The sequence below is a fragment of the Salmo salar genome, chromosome ssa11 (assembly GCF_905237065.1).
Source record: "Salmo salar chromosome ssa11, Ssal_v3.1, whole genome shotgun sequence".
Taxonomy (NCBI): domain Eukaryota; kingdom Metazoa; phylum Chordata; class Actinopteri; order Salmoniformes; family Salmonidae; genus Salmo; species Salmo salar.
The window spans coordinates 63,952,240-63,971,675 of NC_059452.1; the positions used below are offsets into that span (position 1 = coordinate 63,952,240).

General features: G+C 41.9%; 1 protein-coding gene across 1 annotated transcript in view; it reads left to right on the plus strand.

Moving 5' to 3' along the window:
• LOC106562896 (mitogen-activated protein kinase kinase kinase 1) overlaps positions 1–19,436 on the plus strand; it is a 74,173-nt gene that overhangs the window by 40,228 nt on the left and 14,509 nt on the right. The window contains exons 14-16 of the mRNA XM_045688879.1: positions 17,756–17,908; positions 18,294–18,456; positions 19,034–19,165. Coding sequence (XP_045544835.1) covers positions 17,756–17,908; positions 18,294–18,456; positions 19,034–19,165 — 448 coding nt within the window. The remainder of the gene's footprint in view (positions 1–17,755; positions 17,909–18,293; positions 18,457–19,033; positions 19,166–19,436) is intronic.

The following is a 19,436-nucleotide window of genomic DNA, read 5'->3' on the forward strand; positions in this document are numbered from 1 at the left end:
TTCTAAAATAATGGAAACGCTTGAGTAAATGATGGATACAAAGTATATTGAAAGCAGATGCTTTCACACAGGTGTGGTTCCTGAGTAAATTAAACAATTAACCTCTATGGGACCCCTTCCCGTTCTCATCCCGTTAACGGGATTGATGTTGACAACAGCCAGTGGAAAATCAGAGCGCCAAATTTAAAACAGCTATAATCTCATAATTCCATTTTCTCAAACAATCAACTTCTCGTTAATCTAACCACATTGTCTGATTTCAAAAAGGCTTTATGGCGAAAGCATAAAATTAGATTATGTTAGGACATAAACTTCACAAGAAACACCACACAGCCATTTTCCAAGCAACTAGATGCATCACAAAAACCCAAAACACAGCTAAATGAAGCACTAACCTTTGACGATCTTCATCAGATGACACTCCTAGGACATTATGTTACACAACACATGTATGTTTTGCTCGATAATGTTCATATTTATATCCAAAAACAGCATTTTACATTGGCGCGTAATGTTGAGAAATGTTTTCCCTCCAAACCCACCGGTGAATCAGCACAATGAGCACACATAGTACTTAAATTCTCATCGTAAACATTGATCAATATAGAACTGTTATGTACAGAATTCTAGATACACTTCTCCTAAATGTAATCGCTTTGTCAGATTTCAAAAAAGGTTCACGGCGAAAGCACAATTTGCAATAATCTGAGTACAGCCCAGATGACACTAACAACTAGCAAACAGAAACCCGCCATCTTGGAGTCAATAAAACTAAGAAATGACATTATAAATATTTACTTACCTTTGATTATCTTCATCAGAAGGCACTCCCAGGATTCCCAGCTCCACAATAAATGTTCGATAAAGTTCATATTTATTTCCTAATAATCCATTTTGTTCGCGCGTTAGGTTCACTATCCAAATCCACTACGCGCGTGCTTACTTAGTCCAGACGAAAAGTCAAAAAAGTTATACTACAGTTTGTAGAAACATGTCAAACGATGTATAGAATCAATCTTTAGGTTGTTTTTATCATATACCTTGAATAAAATTCCAACCGGACCTATCCGTTCTCTTTAGGAGTGAATATGAACTCAGCTCGCTCCCAAGTCATTGCGCGTGACTTGAGCCCATGCCTTATAATGGGACACCAGTTTACCACAGCTGGTATTCCCTTCAAATTCACCATAGAATCTTCAACCACCGTTCTAAAGACTGCTGACATCTAGTGGAAGCTTTAGGAAGTGCAAAATGAACCCTAAGTCACTGTATACAGTCAAGGCAATCACTTGAAAGGACTACAAGCACCAGACTTCCCACTTCCTGCTTTACTTTTTCTCAGGTTTTTGCCTGCCATATGAGTTCTGTTATACTCACAGACACCATTCAAACAGTTTTAGAAACGGCAGAGTGTTTTCTATCCAAATCTACTAATAATATGCATATTCTAGTTTCTGGGACAGAGTAGTAACCTGTTTAAATTGGGTATGTTTTTCATCCGGCCGTGAAAATACTGCCCCCTAGCCCATCCCATCATGTTTACGGTCATATATAAAAATGCTGGGCAGGCCATTATTTTGGCTACCATGGCTATGCCCCCATAGGAAGACAATGGGCATGAGTGGTCATTGAATAGTTTGATTAGCATGAAAACGATATAAACCATAAGTCATGACTGAAAAATATTGGTTGGTTCCAAAATCGAAGGAACATTAATAACCTTTCTGGGACATGTGGGACGCTAGCTAAGATACACTTCTCCTTAATGCAACCGCTGTGTCAGATTTCAAAATAGCTTTACGGCGAAAGCACATTGTTCAATATTCTGAGTACAGAGCTCAACCATCAAAGCAAGCTATACAGTTACCCGCCAAGTTCTGGAGTCAACAAAACTCAGAAATAGTATTATAAATCTTCACTTACCTTTGCTGATCTTTGTCAGAATGCATTCCCAGGACTCCCACTTCCACAAGAAATGTTAGTTTTGTTCGATAAACTCCATATTTATGTCCAAATACCTCTGTTTTGTTCACGCGTTCAGATCACTGTTCCAAAGGCATATTGCGCGAGCGCAAAACCCGAGACGAAAAGTCAAAAAGTTCCATTACCATTCGTTGAAACATGTCAAACAATGTTTACAATACATCCTTAGGGTCTTTTTATCATAAATATTCGATAATATTCCAACCGGACAATAGCGTATTCATTACAGAGGAAAAAGAAGGAACGGTGCGCCTGTGTGACCGCCCAGTAAGCAACTCATTGGTCTCAGGCTGGTCCACTGGTTGAATGGGCTCTTATTCTCTCCCCAGTAAGAATAGAAGCATGAAACAAGGTTCTAAAGACTGTTTACATCTAGTGGAAGCCTTAGGGTTCATTTTGCACTTCCTAAGTCACTCTATACTGGATAGTGAATCACTTGAAAAACTACAAACCTCAGATTTCCACACTTCCTGGTTGGATTTTTCTCAGGTTTTTGCCTGCCATATGAGTTCTGTTATACTCACAGACATCATTCAAACAGTTTTAGAAACTTCAGAGTGTTTTCTATCAAAATCTACTAATAATATGCATATCCTACCTTCTGGGCCCGAGTAGCAGGCAGTTTAATTTGAGCGCGTCATTCATCTGAATTTCCGAATACTGCCCCGTCACTAAAAAGTTAAAATTGTGGTTGGTTACAAAATCGAAGGACCATTAAAATAGATAGAAAACTCAGGTGCTGGTTTCGAGGCCAGTAGTAACCACTGCTGTGGGAGGTTTGGACATATCGCCAGGAGCAGCGGTCAAACGTTATCCTGCTACTTGTGGGCCCTTGAAAGGCTCAACGAAATTGTGTGAGGGGTGAGAATGGGCGGATTTCTCAATTCCCTTCTCCGGCCGTTGTATTGGGCAGTTCAATGGTGAGAAATGTCTCAGTCCTCTGGAGCAAAAATGTTGTGCTATCCAGGAGCATGAGTACAGGACATCAATAAGCTTCTCCCAAACATGTTAAACCAGCATCAGGAAATTGAGTCTATCAATGTTCATGTGGGATTCAATGACATTATGAAGGGCAACACAGAACAGCTGAAAATTGATTTTAAAGAACTAATTGACACTACTTGACACCAGCAAAAGTCCCATAATATCTGGCCCTCTGCCCTCCCTAAATCATAGCAAGGAATGGTTCAGAAGAATTTTAGCCCTCCATAAGTGGCTACGAGACTATTGCAGCTCTGTGGGTGGAACATTTATTGACAATGTTGATACCTATTGGAAACAAAGCTTGTATTATAAGGAGGATGGGATCCACCCAAATCATTTAGGTTCCTGGATCCTTTCACAGCATTATAAGGCTACATTGAGACAATGACTTATCATTGACCCAAGCCCAGCTCAGTCAATACCTACCATTGTGTTGCTGAGTTGTCATAATGCTTCAGCAAATGTACATTATCCCAGGGGCGTTGGAAGACACAATGTAAGTAACATAATTTATGTCCCTTGTCCTGCCCTGAATGCCTCTGCTGATCCTACAGCTATTGTATGCAGTAATCATGTTTTTTTAATTTTTTTATTTCACCTTTATTTAACCAGGTAGGCAAGTTGAGAACAAGTTCTCATTTACAATTGCGACCTGTGCCTATGAACCATAGTTATACTGTTAGAACTGAGGTGGTGTGCCATAGCAGGAAGTCCACTGTGTGCATCTCACCCTGCACTAACATAAATAACCTGAGCATGTCTACCTCTGCTAAGCTTCCCAGTGTCATGACGTTGGCCTGTGGGTAAGGTTTATGACCCCCCCCCCCATAAATACCTTTCTCCCTTCCCTCTCTCTCTGACTACTGAAGGACTCTTGAATAGCCTTTGTTAAACATAGAGAGTCTGGGAACATCAAACAAGTGGGGGGAAAGGAACCATATTTCAGTAATAGAACCAGTTGTAAATATGCGTTGGTACTTAATGAATATGATGTCAGTTCGGTTGTCATCTGAGACATTATGACGGATGACAGGATGACATAAACTGTATCTGGGAAAGTCTACAGATTATAGTTATCAGATTCACATGGAATTGTTGTGCAATATCAATGCAATTTAAATGAAACTATTTGTGAAAAGATTAAATGTAATTTTAGCTTCCAAATGAGAGAATTGGGTTTTCATAAGGTTAGAGCTCTGTTCAATCAGTGGCCCGCCCTTGTGAAGAGACATTGGTTATAAACTATGAAACACACTCTTCTCTCCCTCCACTATATAAGCCCGTGACGAAAATGTAACTTTCTGTTACGAGTATGCGAGGCCTGCAGCCTCTGCGTTAAAAGGGCGAATAACTTTCTGTTCCGAGGATGAAAGGACGACGGTCCATACGTTAAAAAGGACTAACATGTCAACTACAGAACTAAGCCAACCTCAGCGTGAGCTTTGGTTGTGAATGGTATGAACTTTGAACTCTTATTCACTAAAGAAGTGAGACATCCTAGCCTTTGAGTTAGCAACAGCAGCTGTAAACGTGGGCTAGGAAAGGACGGTCGACGTATCCAGTCTAACACACAACGAAGATACTACAATGTATTCAATTTACCACCAGAGACATTCTTCCGAGGACAGCATGATCTCTGTTGGCCAACACGACCAGCATCTACGACCAACCTACCGAAGCGCAGCTCAGAGTAAATATTTATTGCATTTCCCTTTTCCAAATGGCCGGTAATTTAGAATGCCTAAGATACTGTATTTATGAAAGCTTAGCTTCTCCCTTTGTTCCTCAGTCTTCCCGCTCTTTCATTCAAGCCCAACCCCCTCTCTTTGTGTAACAAGCCATCATACAGGTTCTGTCCACCAGGGACGTTTTCTGTATGACATCATTTGCATTCTGTGTATATGTAATTCTGTGTGATTAGTTAGGTATTTAGTAAATAAATAATTAAACCCAATTTTGTATTGCTGATTCAACTTGTTAGCCAGGGTTCGTGAAGATGACCAAGAATGTACAACTTTCAGATGAGACTGAAATAAGGTGACGATTAATATTGACTGCTATTGATGTAAAATATTACTAGGTCTTTCAGAGTTTATTCGGAAGATAACAACTCTATAAACACTCTTTCGTGGTGCCCTGACTTTCTAGTTAATTAAATTTACATGATTAGCTCAATCAGGTAATATTAATTACAGAGAAAGGATTTTATAGAATAGCATGTCATATCACTTAATCCTTAGCCGAAGACACGACACCAGAAAAGCAATAAAAACAATCAAGCATCTCAGAAAAGTGCTAAAAATAACCCATGTTAACATATGTAGCTTAAGAAACAAGGTCAAATGAAATCAATAATTTGCTAGTAACAGATGACATTTGCATTCTGACAATCTCTGAAACTCACTTAGATAATACCTTTGATGACACATTGGTAGCAATACATGGTTATAAGATCTATAGAAAAGAAAGAAATACAAAAGGTGTAGGTGTGGCCATTCATATTCAGAACCACATTCCTGTAAAGATAAGAGAGGATTTCATGTTTAAAATAATGTTGAAGTAATATGGCTACAGGTTCATCTGCCTCACCTAAAGCCCATTCTGGTGGGAAGCTGCTATAGACCACCAAGTGCTAACAGTCAGTATTTGGATAACATGTGTGAAATGCTTGATAATGTATGTGATATCAACAGAGGGGTATATTTTCTGAGGGATTTAAATATTGACTGGCTTTCATCAGGCTGCCCATTCAAGCGAAAGCTTCAAACTGTAACCAGTGCCTGCAACCTGGTTCAGGTTCTCAGTCAACCTACCAGGGTAGTTACAAACAGCATAGGAATGAAATCATCAACATTGTTCACATCTTTACTAATGCTGCAGAAATTAGCTTCAAAGCAGTATCCAAATCCATCGGATATAGTGATCACAATATAGTTGCCATATCTAGGAAAACCAAAGTTCCGAAGGCTGTGGCTAATATAGTGTATAGGATGTCATACAATACGTTTTGTAGTGATTCATATGTTGATGATGTAAAGAATATTTGTTGATCTGTGGTGTGTAATGAGAAGCAACCAGACACTGCACTTGACACATTTATGAAATTGCTTATCACAGTTACTAATAAGCACACACTCATTAAGAAAATGACTGTAAAAACTGTTAAATCCCCGTGGATTGATGAGAAATTGAAAAATGTTATGGTTGAGAGAGATGAGGCAAAAGAAATGGCAAATAAGTCTGGCTTCACAACAGATTTATATTTGTATTTATTATGGATCCCCATGAGATGCTGCCAAGGCAGCGTCTACTCTTCCTGGAGTCTGAAAAAATTAAGGCAGTTATACAATTTTAAAAACATTACAATACATTAATTACAGAATTCACAACACACTAAGTGTGTGCCTTCTGGCCCATACTCCACTACCACATATCTACAGCACAAAATCCATGTGTAAGTGTGTGTATAGTACGTATGTTATCATGTGTATGTATGCATGTGTCTGTGCCTATGTTTGTGTTACTTCACAGTCCCAGCTGTTCCATAAGGTGTATTTTTACCTGCTTTTTAAATCTGATTCTACTGCTTGAATCGGTTACCTGATGTGGAATAGAATTCCATGTAGTCATGGCTCTATGTAGTACTGTGCACCTCCCATAGTCTGTTCTGGACTTGGGGACTGTGAAGAGACCTCTTGTGGCATGTCTTGTGGGGTATGCATGGGTGTCCGAGCTGTGTGCTAGTATTTTAAACAGACAGCTCGGTACCTTCAGCTTGTCAACACCTCTTACAAAAACAAGTAATGAGGAAGTCAATCTCTCTTCCACTTTGAGCCATGAGAGATTGCGCTCTCTGTATACTTATAAGGGCCAGCCATGCTGCCCTGTTCTGAGCCAACTGCAATTTTCCCAAGTCACTCTTTGTGGCACCTAACCACACGACTGAACAGTAGTCCAGGTGTGACAAAACCAGGACCTGTAGGACCTGCCTTGTTAATAGTGTTGTTAAGAAGGCAGAACAGCGCTTTATTATGGACAGACTTCTCCCCATCTTAGCTACTGTTGTATCAATATGTTTTGACCATGACAGTTTACAATCCAGGTTTACTCCACGCAGTTTAGTCACCTCAACTTGCTCAATTTCCACATTATTCATTACGAGATTTAGTTGTGGTTTAGGGTTTAGTGAATGATTTGTCCCAAATACAATGCTTTTAGTTTTAGTAATATTTAGAACTAACTTATTCCTTGCCACCCACTCTGAAACTAACTGTAACTCTTTGTTAAGTATTGCAGTCATTTCGCTGTAGTACCTGAGGTGTATAGTGTTGAGTCATCCGCATACACAGACACCCTGGCTTTACTCAAAACCAGTGGCATGTTGTTAGTAAAGATTGAAAAAATCAAGGGGCCTAAACAGCTACCCTGTGGAATTCCTGCTTCTACCTGGATTATGTTTGAGAGGCTTCCATTAAGGCTTCCATTTTGCCTTTACCTCCCTTATCTCACATCATTTGCTCACATTGTATATAGTCTTATTTTTTCTACTGTATCATTGATTGTATGTTGTTTTACTCCATGTGTAACTCTGTGTTTTTGTATGTTGTCGAACTGCTTTGCTTTATCTTGGCCAGGTCGCAATTGTAAATGAGAACTTGTTCTCAACTTGCCTACCTGGTTAAATAAAGGTGAAATAAATAAATAAACATCACCCTCTGTGTTCTGTTAGACAAGTAACTCTTTATCCACATTATAGCAGGGGGTGTAAAGCCATAACACACATGTTTTTACAGCAGCAGACGATGATGATCCATAAAGTCGAAAGCTTCACTGAAGACTAACAAGACAGCCCCACAATCATTTTATCATCAATTTCTCTCAGCCAATCATCATTAATTTGTGTAAGTGCCGTGCTTTTTGAGTGTCTTTCCCTATATGCGTGCTGAAAGTCTGTTGTCAATTTATTTACTGTGAAATAGCATTGTATCTGGTCAAACACAATTTTTTCCAGAAGTTTACCAAGGGTTGGTAACAGACTAATTGGTCGGCTATTTGAGCCCGTAAAGGGGGCTTTACTATTCTTGGGTAGAGGAATGACTTTAGCTTCCCTCCAGGCCTGAGGACACACACTTTCTAGTAGGCTTAAACAGGGGCCTGAGTAACTGCCTTAATTTTGCTGGACCACAGGAATGGGGATCCATAATAAATACAAAATACAAATCCTTCAGCAATGTCCGTCCAGAACAAGGAGACCAATTTAAGCAGGTTTAATGATGATACAAACACACATCCAAGACCACTCTGAGTCTGACTTGTGACTGACAATGATTGTGGTTCTGAAAAGAAAGAATAAATCAACTTCAATTGTAGCACTGATATGCATGACATGAAAGTACCCAGCCAGAAATAATCAGACACCCATTTTTCAAGATAGCATATAATGTCACAAAAACCCAGAAGACAGCTAAATGCAGCACTAACCTTTGATGATCTTCATCAGATGACAACCCTAGGACATTATGTTATACAATACATGCATGTTTTGTTCAATCAAGTTCATATTTATATCAAAAAACAGCTTTTTACATTAGCATGTGACGTTCAGAACTAGCATACCCCCCCGCAAACTTCCGGGGAATTTACTAACAATTTACTAAATTACTCATGATAAACGTTCACAAAAAGCATAACAATTATTTTAAGAATTATAGATACAGAACTCCTCTATGCACTCGATATGTCCGATTTTAAAATAGCTTTTTGGTGAAAGCACATTTTGCAATATTCTAAGTACATAGCCCAGCCATCACGGGCTAGCTATTTAGACACCCGGCAAGTTTAGCCTTCACCAAAATCAGATTTAAAAGTTTGATTACCTTTTGTTGTCTTCGTCAGAATGCACTCCCAGGACTGCTACTTCAATAACAAATGTTGGTTTGGTCCAAAATAATCCATCGTTATATCCGAATAGCGGCGTTTTGTTCGTGCGTCCCAGACACTATCCGAAATGGTAAATCAGGGTCGTGCGCATGGCGCAATTCGTGACAAAAAAAATCTAAATATTCCATTACCGTACTTCGAAGCATGTCAACCGCTGTTTAAAATCAATTTTTATGCAATTTATCTCGTAAAAAAGCGATAATATTCCGACCGGGAATCTCCTTTTCGGCAAACAGAGGAAAAAACACAAAGACGGGGGGCGGCCAGTGCACGCGCCTAAGCCCACAGTCCCTTGATCGGCCACTTGAGAAAGGCGATAATGTGTTTCAGCCTGGGGCTGAAATGACGACATTCAGGTTTTTCCCGGGCTCTGAGAGCCTATTGGAGCCGTGGGAAGTGTCACGTTACCGCAGAGATCCTTTGTAATTGAATGAGATGTCAAAGAAAGACAATAAATGGTCAGACAGGCCACTTCCTGTAAAGGAATCTCTCAGGTTTTGACCTGCCATTTGAGTTCTGTTATACTCACAGACACCATTCAAACAGTTTTAGAAACTTTGGAGTGTTTTCTATCCAAAGCCAATAATTATATGCATATTCTAGTTACTGGGCAGGAGTAGTAACCAGATTAAATCGGGTACGTTTTTTATCCAGCCGTGTCAATACTGCCCCCGAGCCCTAACAGGTTAAGGTGCGCATGCAGGGCTGTAGCCATAGGCAACCACCCCCAAAATTCCCAATGCAACCAACAATATTTTACTTTATACAGTGCATTTGGAATGTATTCAGACACCTAGACTTTTTCCACATTTTGTTACGTTACAGCCTTATTCTAAAATGGATTTTTTTTTAAATACACAGCAATCTACACACACTACTCCATTATGACAAAGCGAAAACAGGTTTTTAGAAATTTGTGCTAATATATTAAAATTAAAAAAAATATATATATATATATATATATAAAGGTTCCACAGTTGACAGTGCATGTCAGAGCAAAATCCTAGCCATGAGGATGAAGGAATTGTCTGTAGAACTCCGAGACAGCATTGTGTCGAGGAACAGATCTAGGGAAGGGTACCAAAAATGTCTTCAACATTGAAGACACACAGTGGCCTCCATCATTCTTAAATGGAAGACGTTTGGAACCACCTAGACTCTTTCTAGAGCTGGCCGTCCGGCCAAACTGAGCAATCGGGGGAGGAAGGTGACCAAGAACCCGATGGTCACTCTGACAGAGCTCTGGAGTTTCTCTGTGAAGATGGGAGAACCTTCCAGAAGGACAACCATCTCTGCAGCACTCCACCAATCAGGTCTTTATGGTAGAGTGGCCAGACGGAAGACACACCTCAGTAAAAGGCACATGACAGCCCACTTGGAGTTTGCCAAAAGGCACCTAAAGACTCACACCATGAGAAACAAGATTCTCTGGTCTGATGAACCCAAGATTAAACACTTTGGCCTGAATGCCAAGCTTCACGTCTGGAGGAAACCTGGCACCATCCCTACGGTGAAGCATGGTGGTGGCAGCATCATGCTGTTGAGAGGTTTTTCAGCGGCAGGGACTGGGAAACTTGTCAGGATCGAGGGAAAGATGAACTGAGAAAAGTACAGAGATATCCTTGATGAAAACCTGCTCCAGAGCGCTCAGATCCTCACACTGTGGGAATGTTCACCTTCCAACCAGACACCGACCCTAAACACACAGCCAAGACAACGCAGGAGTGGCTTCGGGACAAGTCTCAATGTCCTTGAGTGGCCCAGCCAGAGCCAGGACTTGAACCCGATCGAGCATCTCAGGAGAGACCTGAAAATAGCTGTGCAGCTACGCTCCACATCCAACCTGACAGAGCTTGAGAGGATCTGCAGAGAAGAATGGGAGAAACTCCCCCAAAACAGGTGTGCCAAGCTTGTAGTGTTATACCCAAAAAGACTCAACTCTGTAATCGCTGCCAAAGATGCTTCAACAAAGTACTGAGTAAAGGGTCTGAATACTTACATAAATGTAATATTTCAGTATTGTGTGTAGATTGATGAGGATTTTTTTTTCTCATCAGTTTTAAAATAAGGCTGTAACGTAACAAAAGGTGGAAAAAGTCAAGGTGTCTGAATACTTTCCCAAGGCACTGTATAGCAAGTACAGCAATGTAGAAATGTCTACGAATATAACCCAGATTATAAACTGGGTGGTTCGAGCCCTGAATGTTGACTGGCATTGGGAATCAGTTTTTAATAGCAATAAGGCACCTCAGGGGTTTGTGACATATGGCCAATATACCACAGCTAAAGGTGTTGCATCTTGCCTAAGAATAGCCCTTAGCCATGGTATATTGGCCATATACCACACCCACCCAAGCATGCCTTATTGCTTAAATATAGCATGAGCGATATACACAAATAATCTAGCATAGCACCATGCATGAGAAATGCTAACAAATGGCTAAATGCTAATAAGCGTGCTAAATCCTAATACATTCTGAATTCAATTGTTAATGCTAGAGCTAACGCTAGCGAGACTGCGAGCTAGCTAACACCCTCAATACAAATGGCAGTTATAACAATAGTTAATATTGAGCTCTGAAAACAACAAGATATAAACATCTTATGGCACTTTTAGATGCACACACAATAAAATATCAGACAGCAAAGGTATTTTAACCATAGGAGAAAGACTAGTAGGATGGAAAACATGAAATGCTGTCAGTATGGTGAAAGTAAGTTTCTGACTGAAGCACTTTTCTGACATCTGCCCTGCTCGTGCTACACTGAACGTCCCAGGAATACTAACTGCTGATAGGCTAACATAATGCTGTCTGGCATGACCTTGACCAATAAGAACTAAAGAAGTTTGGGTCTTGTGAATAGGAGGCTGAACTGTCTATGTAGAAAGCACTAAATAGCTGACTGAAGCTGGCTGTTTTTACAATGGCCGTCTCAGTCACCAGATCTCAACCTAATTGGACACTTATGGGAGATTCTGGAACAGCGCCTCCGACAACGTTTTCCACCACCATCAATAAAACACCAAATCATGGAATTTATTGTGGAAGAATGGTGTCGCATCCCTCCAATAGAGTTCCAGACACTTGTAGAATCTATGCCTAGGTGCATTGAAGCTGTTCTGGCTTGTGGTGGCCCAACGCCCTATTAAGCAGTTTATGTTGGTGTTTCTTTATTTTGGCAGTTAATTGTATGTGTATAGGCAATATCAAATCAAATATATTTATATAGCCCTTCTTACATCAGCTGATATCTCAAAGTGCTGTACAGAAACCCAGCCTAAAACCCCAAACAGCAAGCAATGCAGGTGTAGAAGCACGGTGGTTAGGAAAAACTCCCTAGAAAGGCCAAAACCTAGGAAGAAACCTAGAGAGGAACCAGGCTTTGAGGGGTGGCCAGTACTCTTCTGGCTGTGCCGGGTGGAGATTATAACAGCACATGGCCTAGATGTTCAAATGTTCATAAATGACCAGCATGGTCAAATAATAATAATCATAGTAGTTGTCGAGGGTGAAACAAGTCAGTAACACAAGAGTAAGTGTCAGTTGGCTTTTTCATAGCCGATCTTTGAGAGTATCTCTACCGCTCCTGCTGTCTCTAGAGAGTTGAAAACTGCAGGTCTGGGACAGGTAGCACGTCCGGTGAACACGTCAGGGTTCCAGCAGGTCTGGGACAGCAGGTCTGGGACAGGTAGCACGTCCGGTGAACAGGTCAGGGTTCCATAGCTGCAGGCAGAACAGTTGGAACTGGAGCAGCAGCACGGCCAGGTGAACTGGGGACAGCAAGGAGTCATCAAGCCAGGTAGTCCTGAGGCATGGTCCTAGGGCTCAGGTCCTCCGAGAGAGAGAAAGAAAGAAAGAAAGAAAGAGAGAAAGAGAGAATTAGAGAGAGTATATTTAAATTCACACAGGACACTGGAAAAGACAAGAGAAATACTCCAGATGTGACAGACTGACCCTAGCCCCCCGACACATAAACTACTGCAGCATAAATACTGGAGGCTGAGACAGGAGGGGTCAGGAGACACCGTGGCCCCATCCGATGAAACCCCTGGACAGGGCCAAACAGGCAGGATATAACCACTTTACCAAAGCACAGCCTCCACACCACTGGAGGGATATCTCCAACCACCAACATACCATCCCGGGACAAGGCCGAGTATAGCCCACAAAGATCTCCGCCACGGCACAACCCAAGGGGTGGCGCCAAGCCAGACAGGAAGACCACATCAGTGACTCAACCCACTCAAGTGACGCACCCCTCCCAGGGACGGCATGGAAGAACACCAGTAAGCCAGTGACTCAGCCCCGTAATAGGGGTAGAGGCAGAGAATCCCAGTGGAAAGAGGGGAAACCGGCCAGGCAGAGACAGCAAGGGCGGTTCGTTGCTCCAGCCTTTCCGTTCACCTTCACACCCCTGGGCCAGACTACACTTAATCATAGGACCTACTGAAGAGATGTGTCTTCAGTAAAGACTTAAAGGTTGAGACTGAGTCTGCATCTCTCACATGGGTAGGCAGACTATTCCATAAAAATGGAGCTCTATAGGAGAAAGCCCTGCCTCTAGCTGTTTGCTTAGAAATTCTAGGAACAATTAGGAGGCCCGCGTCTTGTGACCGTAGCGTATGTGTAGGTATGTACGGCAGGACCAAATCGGAAAGATAGGTAGGAGCAAGCCCATGTAATGCTTAGTATGTTAGCAGTAAAACCTTGAAATCAGCCCTTGCCTTAACAGGAAGCCAGTGTAGGGAGGCTAGCACTGGAGTAATATGATCAAATTCTTTGGTTCTAGTCAGGATTCTAACAGCCGTATTTAGCACTAACTGAAGTTTATTTAGTGCTTTATCCGGGTAGCCGGAAAGTACAGCATTGCAGTAATCCAACCTAGAAGTAACAAAGGCATGGATTAATTTTTCTGCATCATTTTTGGACAGAAAGTTTCAGATTTTTGCAATGTTACGTAGATGGAAAAAAGCTGTCCTTGAAACAGTCTTGATATGTTCTTCAAAAGAGAGATCAGGGTCCAGAGTAATGCCGAGGTCCTTCACAGTTTTATTTGAGACGACTGTACAACCATCCATATTAATTGTCAGATTCAACAGAAAATGTCTTCGTTTCTTGGGACCTAGAACAAGCATCTCTGTTTTGTCCGAGTTTAAAAGTAGAAAGTTTGCAGCCATCCACTTCCTTATGTCTGAGACACAGGCTTCTAGCGAGGGCAATTTTGGGGCTTCACCATGTTTCATTGAAATGTACAGCTGTGTGTCATCCGCATAGCAGTGAAATTTAACATTATGTTTTCGAATGACATCCCCAAGAGGTAAAATATATTGTGAAAACAATAGTGGTCCTAAAACGGAACCTTAAGGAACACCGAAATTTAAAGCTGATTTGTCAGAGGACAAACCATTCACAGAGACAAACTGATATCTTTCCGACAGATAAGACCTAAACCAGGCCAGAACTTGTCCATGTAGACCAATTTGGGCTTCAAATCTCTCCAAAAGAATGTGGTGATCGATGGTATCAAAAGCAGCACTAAGATCTAGGAGCACGAGGACAGACGCAGAGCCTCGGTCTGACGTCATTAAAAGATCATTTACCACCTTCACAAGTGCAGTCTCAGTGCTATGATGCGGTCTAAAACCAGACTGAGGCATTTCGCATATGTTGTTTGTTTTCAGCGCAACAGCTTTTTAAATTTTTTTTGAGAGGAATGGAAGATTCGATATAGGCCGATAGTTTTTTTATAATTTCTGGGTCAAGATTTGGCTTTTTCAAGAGAGGCTTTATTACTGCCACTTTTAGTGAGTTTGGTACACATCCGGTGGATACTGAGACGTTTATTATGTTCAACATAGGAGAGCCAAGCACAAAAAGCAGCTCTTTCAGTAGTTTAGTTGGAATAGGGTCCAGTATGCAGCTTGAAGGTTTAGAGGCCATGATTATTTTCATCATTGTGTCAAGAGATATAGTACTAAAATACTTTAGTGTCTCCCTTGATCCTAGGTCCTGGCAAGGTTGTGAAGACTCAGGACAACGGAGCTTTGGAGGAATACGCAGATTTAAAGAGGAGTCCGTAATTTGCTTTCTAATGATCATGATCTTTTCCTCAAAGAAGTTCATGAATTCATTACTGCTGAAGTGAGAGCCATCCTCTCTTGAGGAATGCTGCTTTTTAGTTAACTTTGTATCAAAAATAAATTTCGGATTGTTTTTATTTTCCTCAATTAAGTTGGAAAAATAGGATGATCGAGCAGCAGTGAGGGCTCTTCGATAGTGCACGGTACTGTCTTTCCAAGCTAGTTGGAAGACTTCCAGTTTGGTGTGGCGCCATTTCCGTTCCAATTTTCTGGAGCTTGCTTCAGAGCTCGTGTTTTTTCTGTATACCAGGGAGCTAGTTTCTTATGACAAATGTTTTTAGTTTTTAGGGGTGCAACTGCATCTAGGGTATTGCGCAAGGTTAAATTGAGTTCCTCGGTTAGGTGGTTAACTGATCTTTGTCCTCTGACGTCCTTGGGTAGGCAGAGGGAGTCTGGAAGGGCATCAAGGAGTCTTTGGGTTGTCTGAGAATTTATAGCACGACTTTTAATGCTTCTTGGTTGGGGTCTGAGCAGATTATTTATTGCGATTTAGAAACAAAAAAAAATGGTGGTCCGATAGTCCAGGATTATGAGGAAAAACATTAAGATCCACAACATTTATTCCATGGGACAAAACTAGGTCCAGAGTATGACTGTGGCAGTGAGTAGGTCCAGAGACATGTTGGACAAAACCCACTGAGTCGATGATGGCTCCGAAAGCCTTTTGGAGTGGGTCTGTGGACTTTTCCATGTGAATATTAAAGTCACCAAAAATTAGAATATTATCTGCGATGACTACAAGGTCCGATAGGAATTCAGGGAACTCAGTGAGGAACGCTGCATATGGCCCAGGAGGCCTGTAAACAGTAGCTATAAAAAGTGATTGAGTAGGCTGCATAGATTTCATGACTAGAAGCTCAAAAGAGGAAAACGTCGTTGTTGTTTTTTTGGGGGGTAAATTTAAATTTGCTATCGTAAATGTTAGCAACACCTCCGGCTTTGCGGGATGCGCGGGGGATATGGTCACTAGTGTAACCAGGAAGTGAGGCCTCATTTAACACAGTAAATTCATCAGGCTTAAGCCATGTTTCAGTCAGGCCAATCACCTCAAGCTTATGATCAGTGATTAGTTCATTGACTATAACTGCCTTTGAAGTGAGGGATCTAACATTAAGTAGCCCTATTTTGAGATGTGAGGTATCACAATCTCTTTCAATAATGGCAGGGATGGAGGAGGTCTTTATACTAGTGAGATTGCTAAGGTGAACACCGCCATCTTTAATTTTGCCCAACCTAGATCGAGGCACAGACACGGTCTCAATGGGGATAGCTGAGCTGACTACACTGACTGTGCTAGTGGCAGACTCCACTAAACTGGCAGGCTGGCTAACAGCCTGCTGCCTGGCCTGCACCCTATTTCATTGTGGAGCTAGAGGAGTTAGAGCCCTGTCTATGTTCGTAGATAAGATGAGAGCACCCCTCCAGCTAGGATGGAGTCCGTCACTCCTTAACAGGCCAGGCTTGGTCCTGTTTGTGGGTGAGTCCCAAAAAGAGGGCCAATTATCTACAAATTCTATCTTTTGGGAGGGGCAGAAAACAGTTTTCAACCAGCAATTGAGTTGTGAGACTCTGCTGTAGAGCTCATCACTCCCCCTAACTGGGAGGGGGCCAGAGACAATTAATCGATGCCGACAAATCTTTCTAGCTGATTTACACGCTGAAGCTATGTTGCGCTTGGTGACCTCTGACTGTTTCATCCTAACATCGTTGGTGCGACATGGATAACAATATCTCTATACTCTCTACACTCGCCAGTTTTAGCTTTAGCCAGCACCGTCTTTAGATTAGCCTTAACGTCGGTAGCCCTGCCCCCTGGTAAACAGTGTATGATCGCTGGATGATTCGTTTTAAGTCTAATACTGCCGGTAATGGAGTCGCCAATGACTAGGGTTTTCAATTTGTCAGAGCTAATGGTGGGAGGCTTCGGCGTCTCAGACCCCATAACGGGAGGAGCAGAGACCAGAGAAGTCTCGGCCTCCGACTCCGACTCGCTTAATGGGGAGAACCGGTTGAAAGTTTCTGTCGGCTGAATAAGCGACACCGGTTGAGCATTCCTACAGCGTTTCCCTCCAGAAGCCATGAGAAAGTTGTCCGGCTGCGGGGACCGTACGAGGGGGTTTATACTAACGTTACTATCTGTACTTACTGGTGGCACAGACGCTGTTTCATCCTTTCCTACACTGAAATTGCCCTTGCCTAACGATTGCGTCTGAAGCTGGGCTTGCAGCACAGCTATCCTCGCCGTAAGGCGATCGTTCTCCTGTATATTATAAGTACAACGACTGCAATTAGAAGGCATCATGTTAATGTTACTTAGCTTCGGCTGTTTGAAGTCCTGACGAACCATGTCCAGATAAAACCTCCGGGGTGAAAAAGTTGAATGAAAAAAGTTGAGTGAGGGAAAAACTAAAATTATACAGTAATGAAAAAGTAAAAACCGTGAAGTAGTCAGGTAGCAAAATAAGATTGGCAACAAAACGCACAGCAGCACGTAAACAAGTCTGCAAGTTGTGACAATAGGCCTAGGCCACGTTCAGTCGACAGACGTGAAACGTTGCAGATAGAAACGTCATAAATAGAACTGACGTGATTCCTGTCAGAAATGCATGTTTGTTCCACATAATATCTATCATAGTGTTCCACAACATTGTATCCTGCCTTGGTATGGGATGGCATACTGACATGATGTCTTCTATGGTTCCCCAGAACCCAGAGACTCTGCCTGGCCTTACCAAAGCAAAGCAGCCCTACAGGGAGGGCCACGAATGGCTGAAGGGCCAGCAGATTGGCTTGGGGGCCTTCTCCTCCTGCTACCAGGCCCAGGACGTGGGCACTGGCACCCTGCTGGCAGTCAAACAGGTGAGAAGAGGAGACACATACAAGGCAATCAGAGATCCTATCCTAGGGCTGATTATCCTATGATGAATTCCAAACAACCCCTATGTACTCCTGTTGATATGATAGAAATGGATAGGTATAAGCAATATTGTGAAAATTCATCCAAGCCGTTCAGAGGGCAAGGGGGACCTATTACCATATTTTCTATACCGATTCAATTCTTTCAGATTTGCAGGATTGTCTAGAATTAGTAGCTAGGTGTTGTTTCTAGGTGGGGCCTATGGATTCCATTTCAGAGTTGATTCAATTTTAACAAGTGACATCAAACTGAGATGTAGCTCGTAAAGAGAATGTCCAGCTCTTTCATCCCCTAATAACCATGAGTGTGTGTGTCCTCTCCATCTAGGTGACGTATGTGAGGAACACATCGTCGGAGCAGGAGGAGGTGGTGGAGGCTCTGAGGGAGGAGATCCGGATGATTGCCCACCTCAACCACCCCAACATAATCCGCATGATGGGGGCCACCTGCGAGAAGAGCAACTACAACCTGATGGTAGAGTGGATGGCAGGTAAGGGCCTTTGATGATGACAGATCTAACGTTGAAAAAACGTTTCCCGCTTTCATCCTTTGTTCAATTCAAATCAATCCAGTTTGATTTAGCCTCTAGAAAATATAGATTTTTTATTTTTTTTAATCTAATTTGATAGATTATTGTTTCCTGCTTTTTATCTTTGTGACATGATCATTCATTATTTATTTTTTTACTTTTCAAAATGTATAGTATTAATTGAACTTGTATTCCCACGGGGGACCAGTACGGGAAAAAAATTATGAAATGTATGCATTCACTACTGTAAGTCGCTCTGGATAAGAGCGTCTGCTAAATGACTAAAATGTATTACTAATGAGTGAACTACCAAGTTATGGGATGAATATGTATCAGCTGCAATAACTTCATGTAACTAATTAAGAAATGCCAGAAGTTTAACGTCATAGTAGATATTGTAACTTTTGACCCTATCCCTCCTACCATGAAGCATTGTCCTCCCTCCTATAACAATCACACTTGTTGCTCCCTTAGAAATAGAATGATTAGGTTATAGTAATTCTATCTCTATGGTTTATCCTCTCTCTGTTGTGTCCAGGTGGGAGTGTGTCCCATCTCCTGAACAAGTACGGGGCCTTCAAGGAGGCTGTGATCATCAACTACACGGAGCAGCTGCTCCGAGGCCTGGCCTACCTCCATGAGAATCAGATCATCCACAGAGACATCAAAGGTGAGTACACACACACACACACACACAAACACAAACACAAACACAAAAACAAACAAACAACCACCAGCACACAGGAAATCCCTGCTGAAATTGTGCTGCCTGTCACAGAGCTGAAGGAGGGGGGATGGCAAGCCCCTATGTGCTTGACCCAGGACAGAAACAAACTCATTTATGTGTTCCACATTTTAGCTTTTGACTGTGGGGGCTTACTATAATAAGGGCTTGGGATTTTTACTGGTCAGGACATCCTATCTCTTCAATAACTACCCTT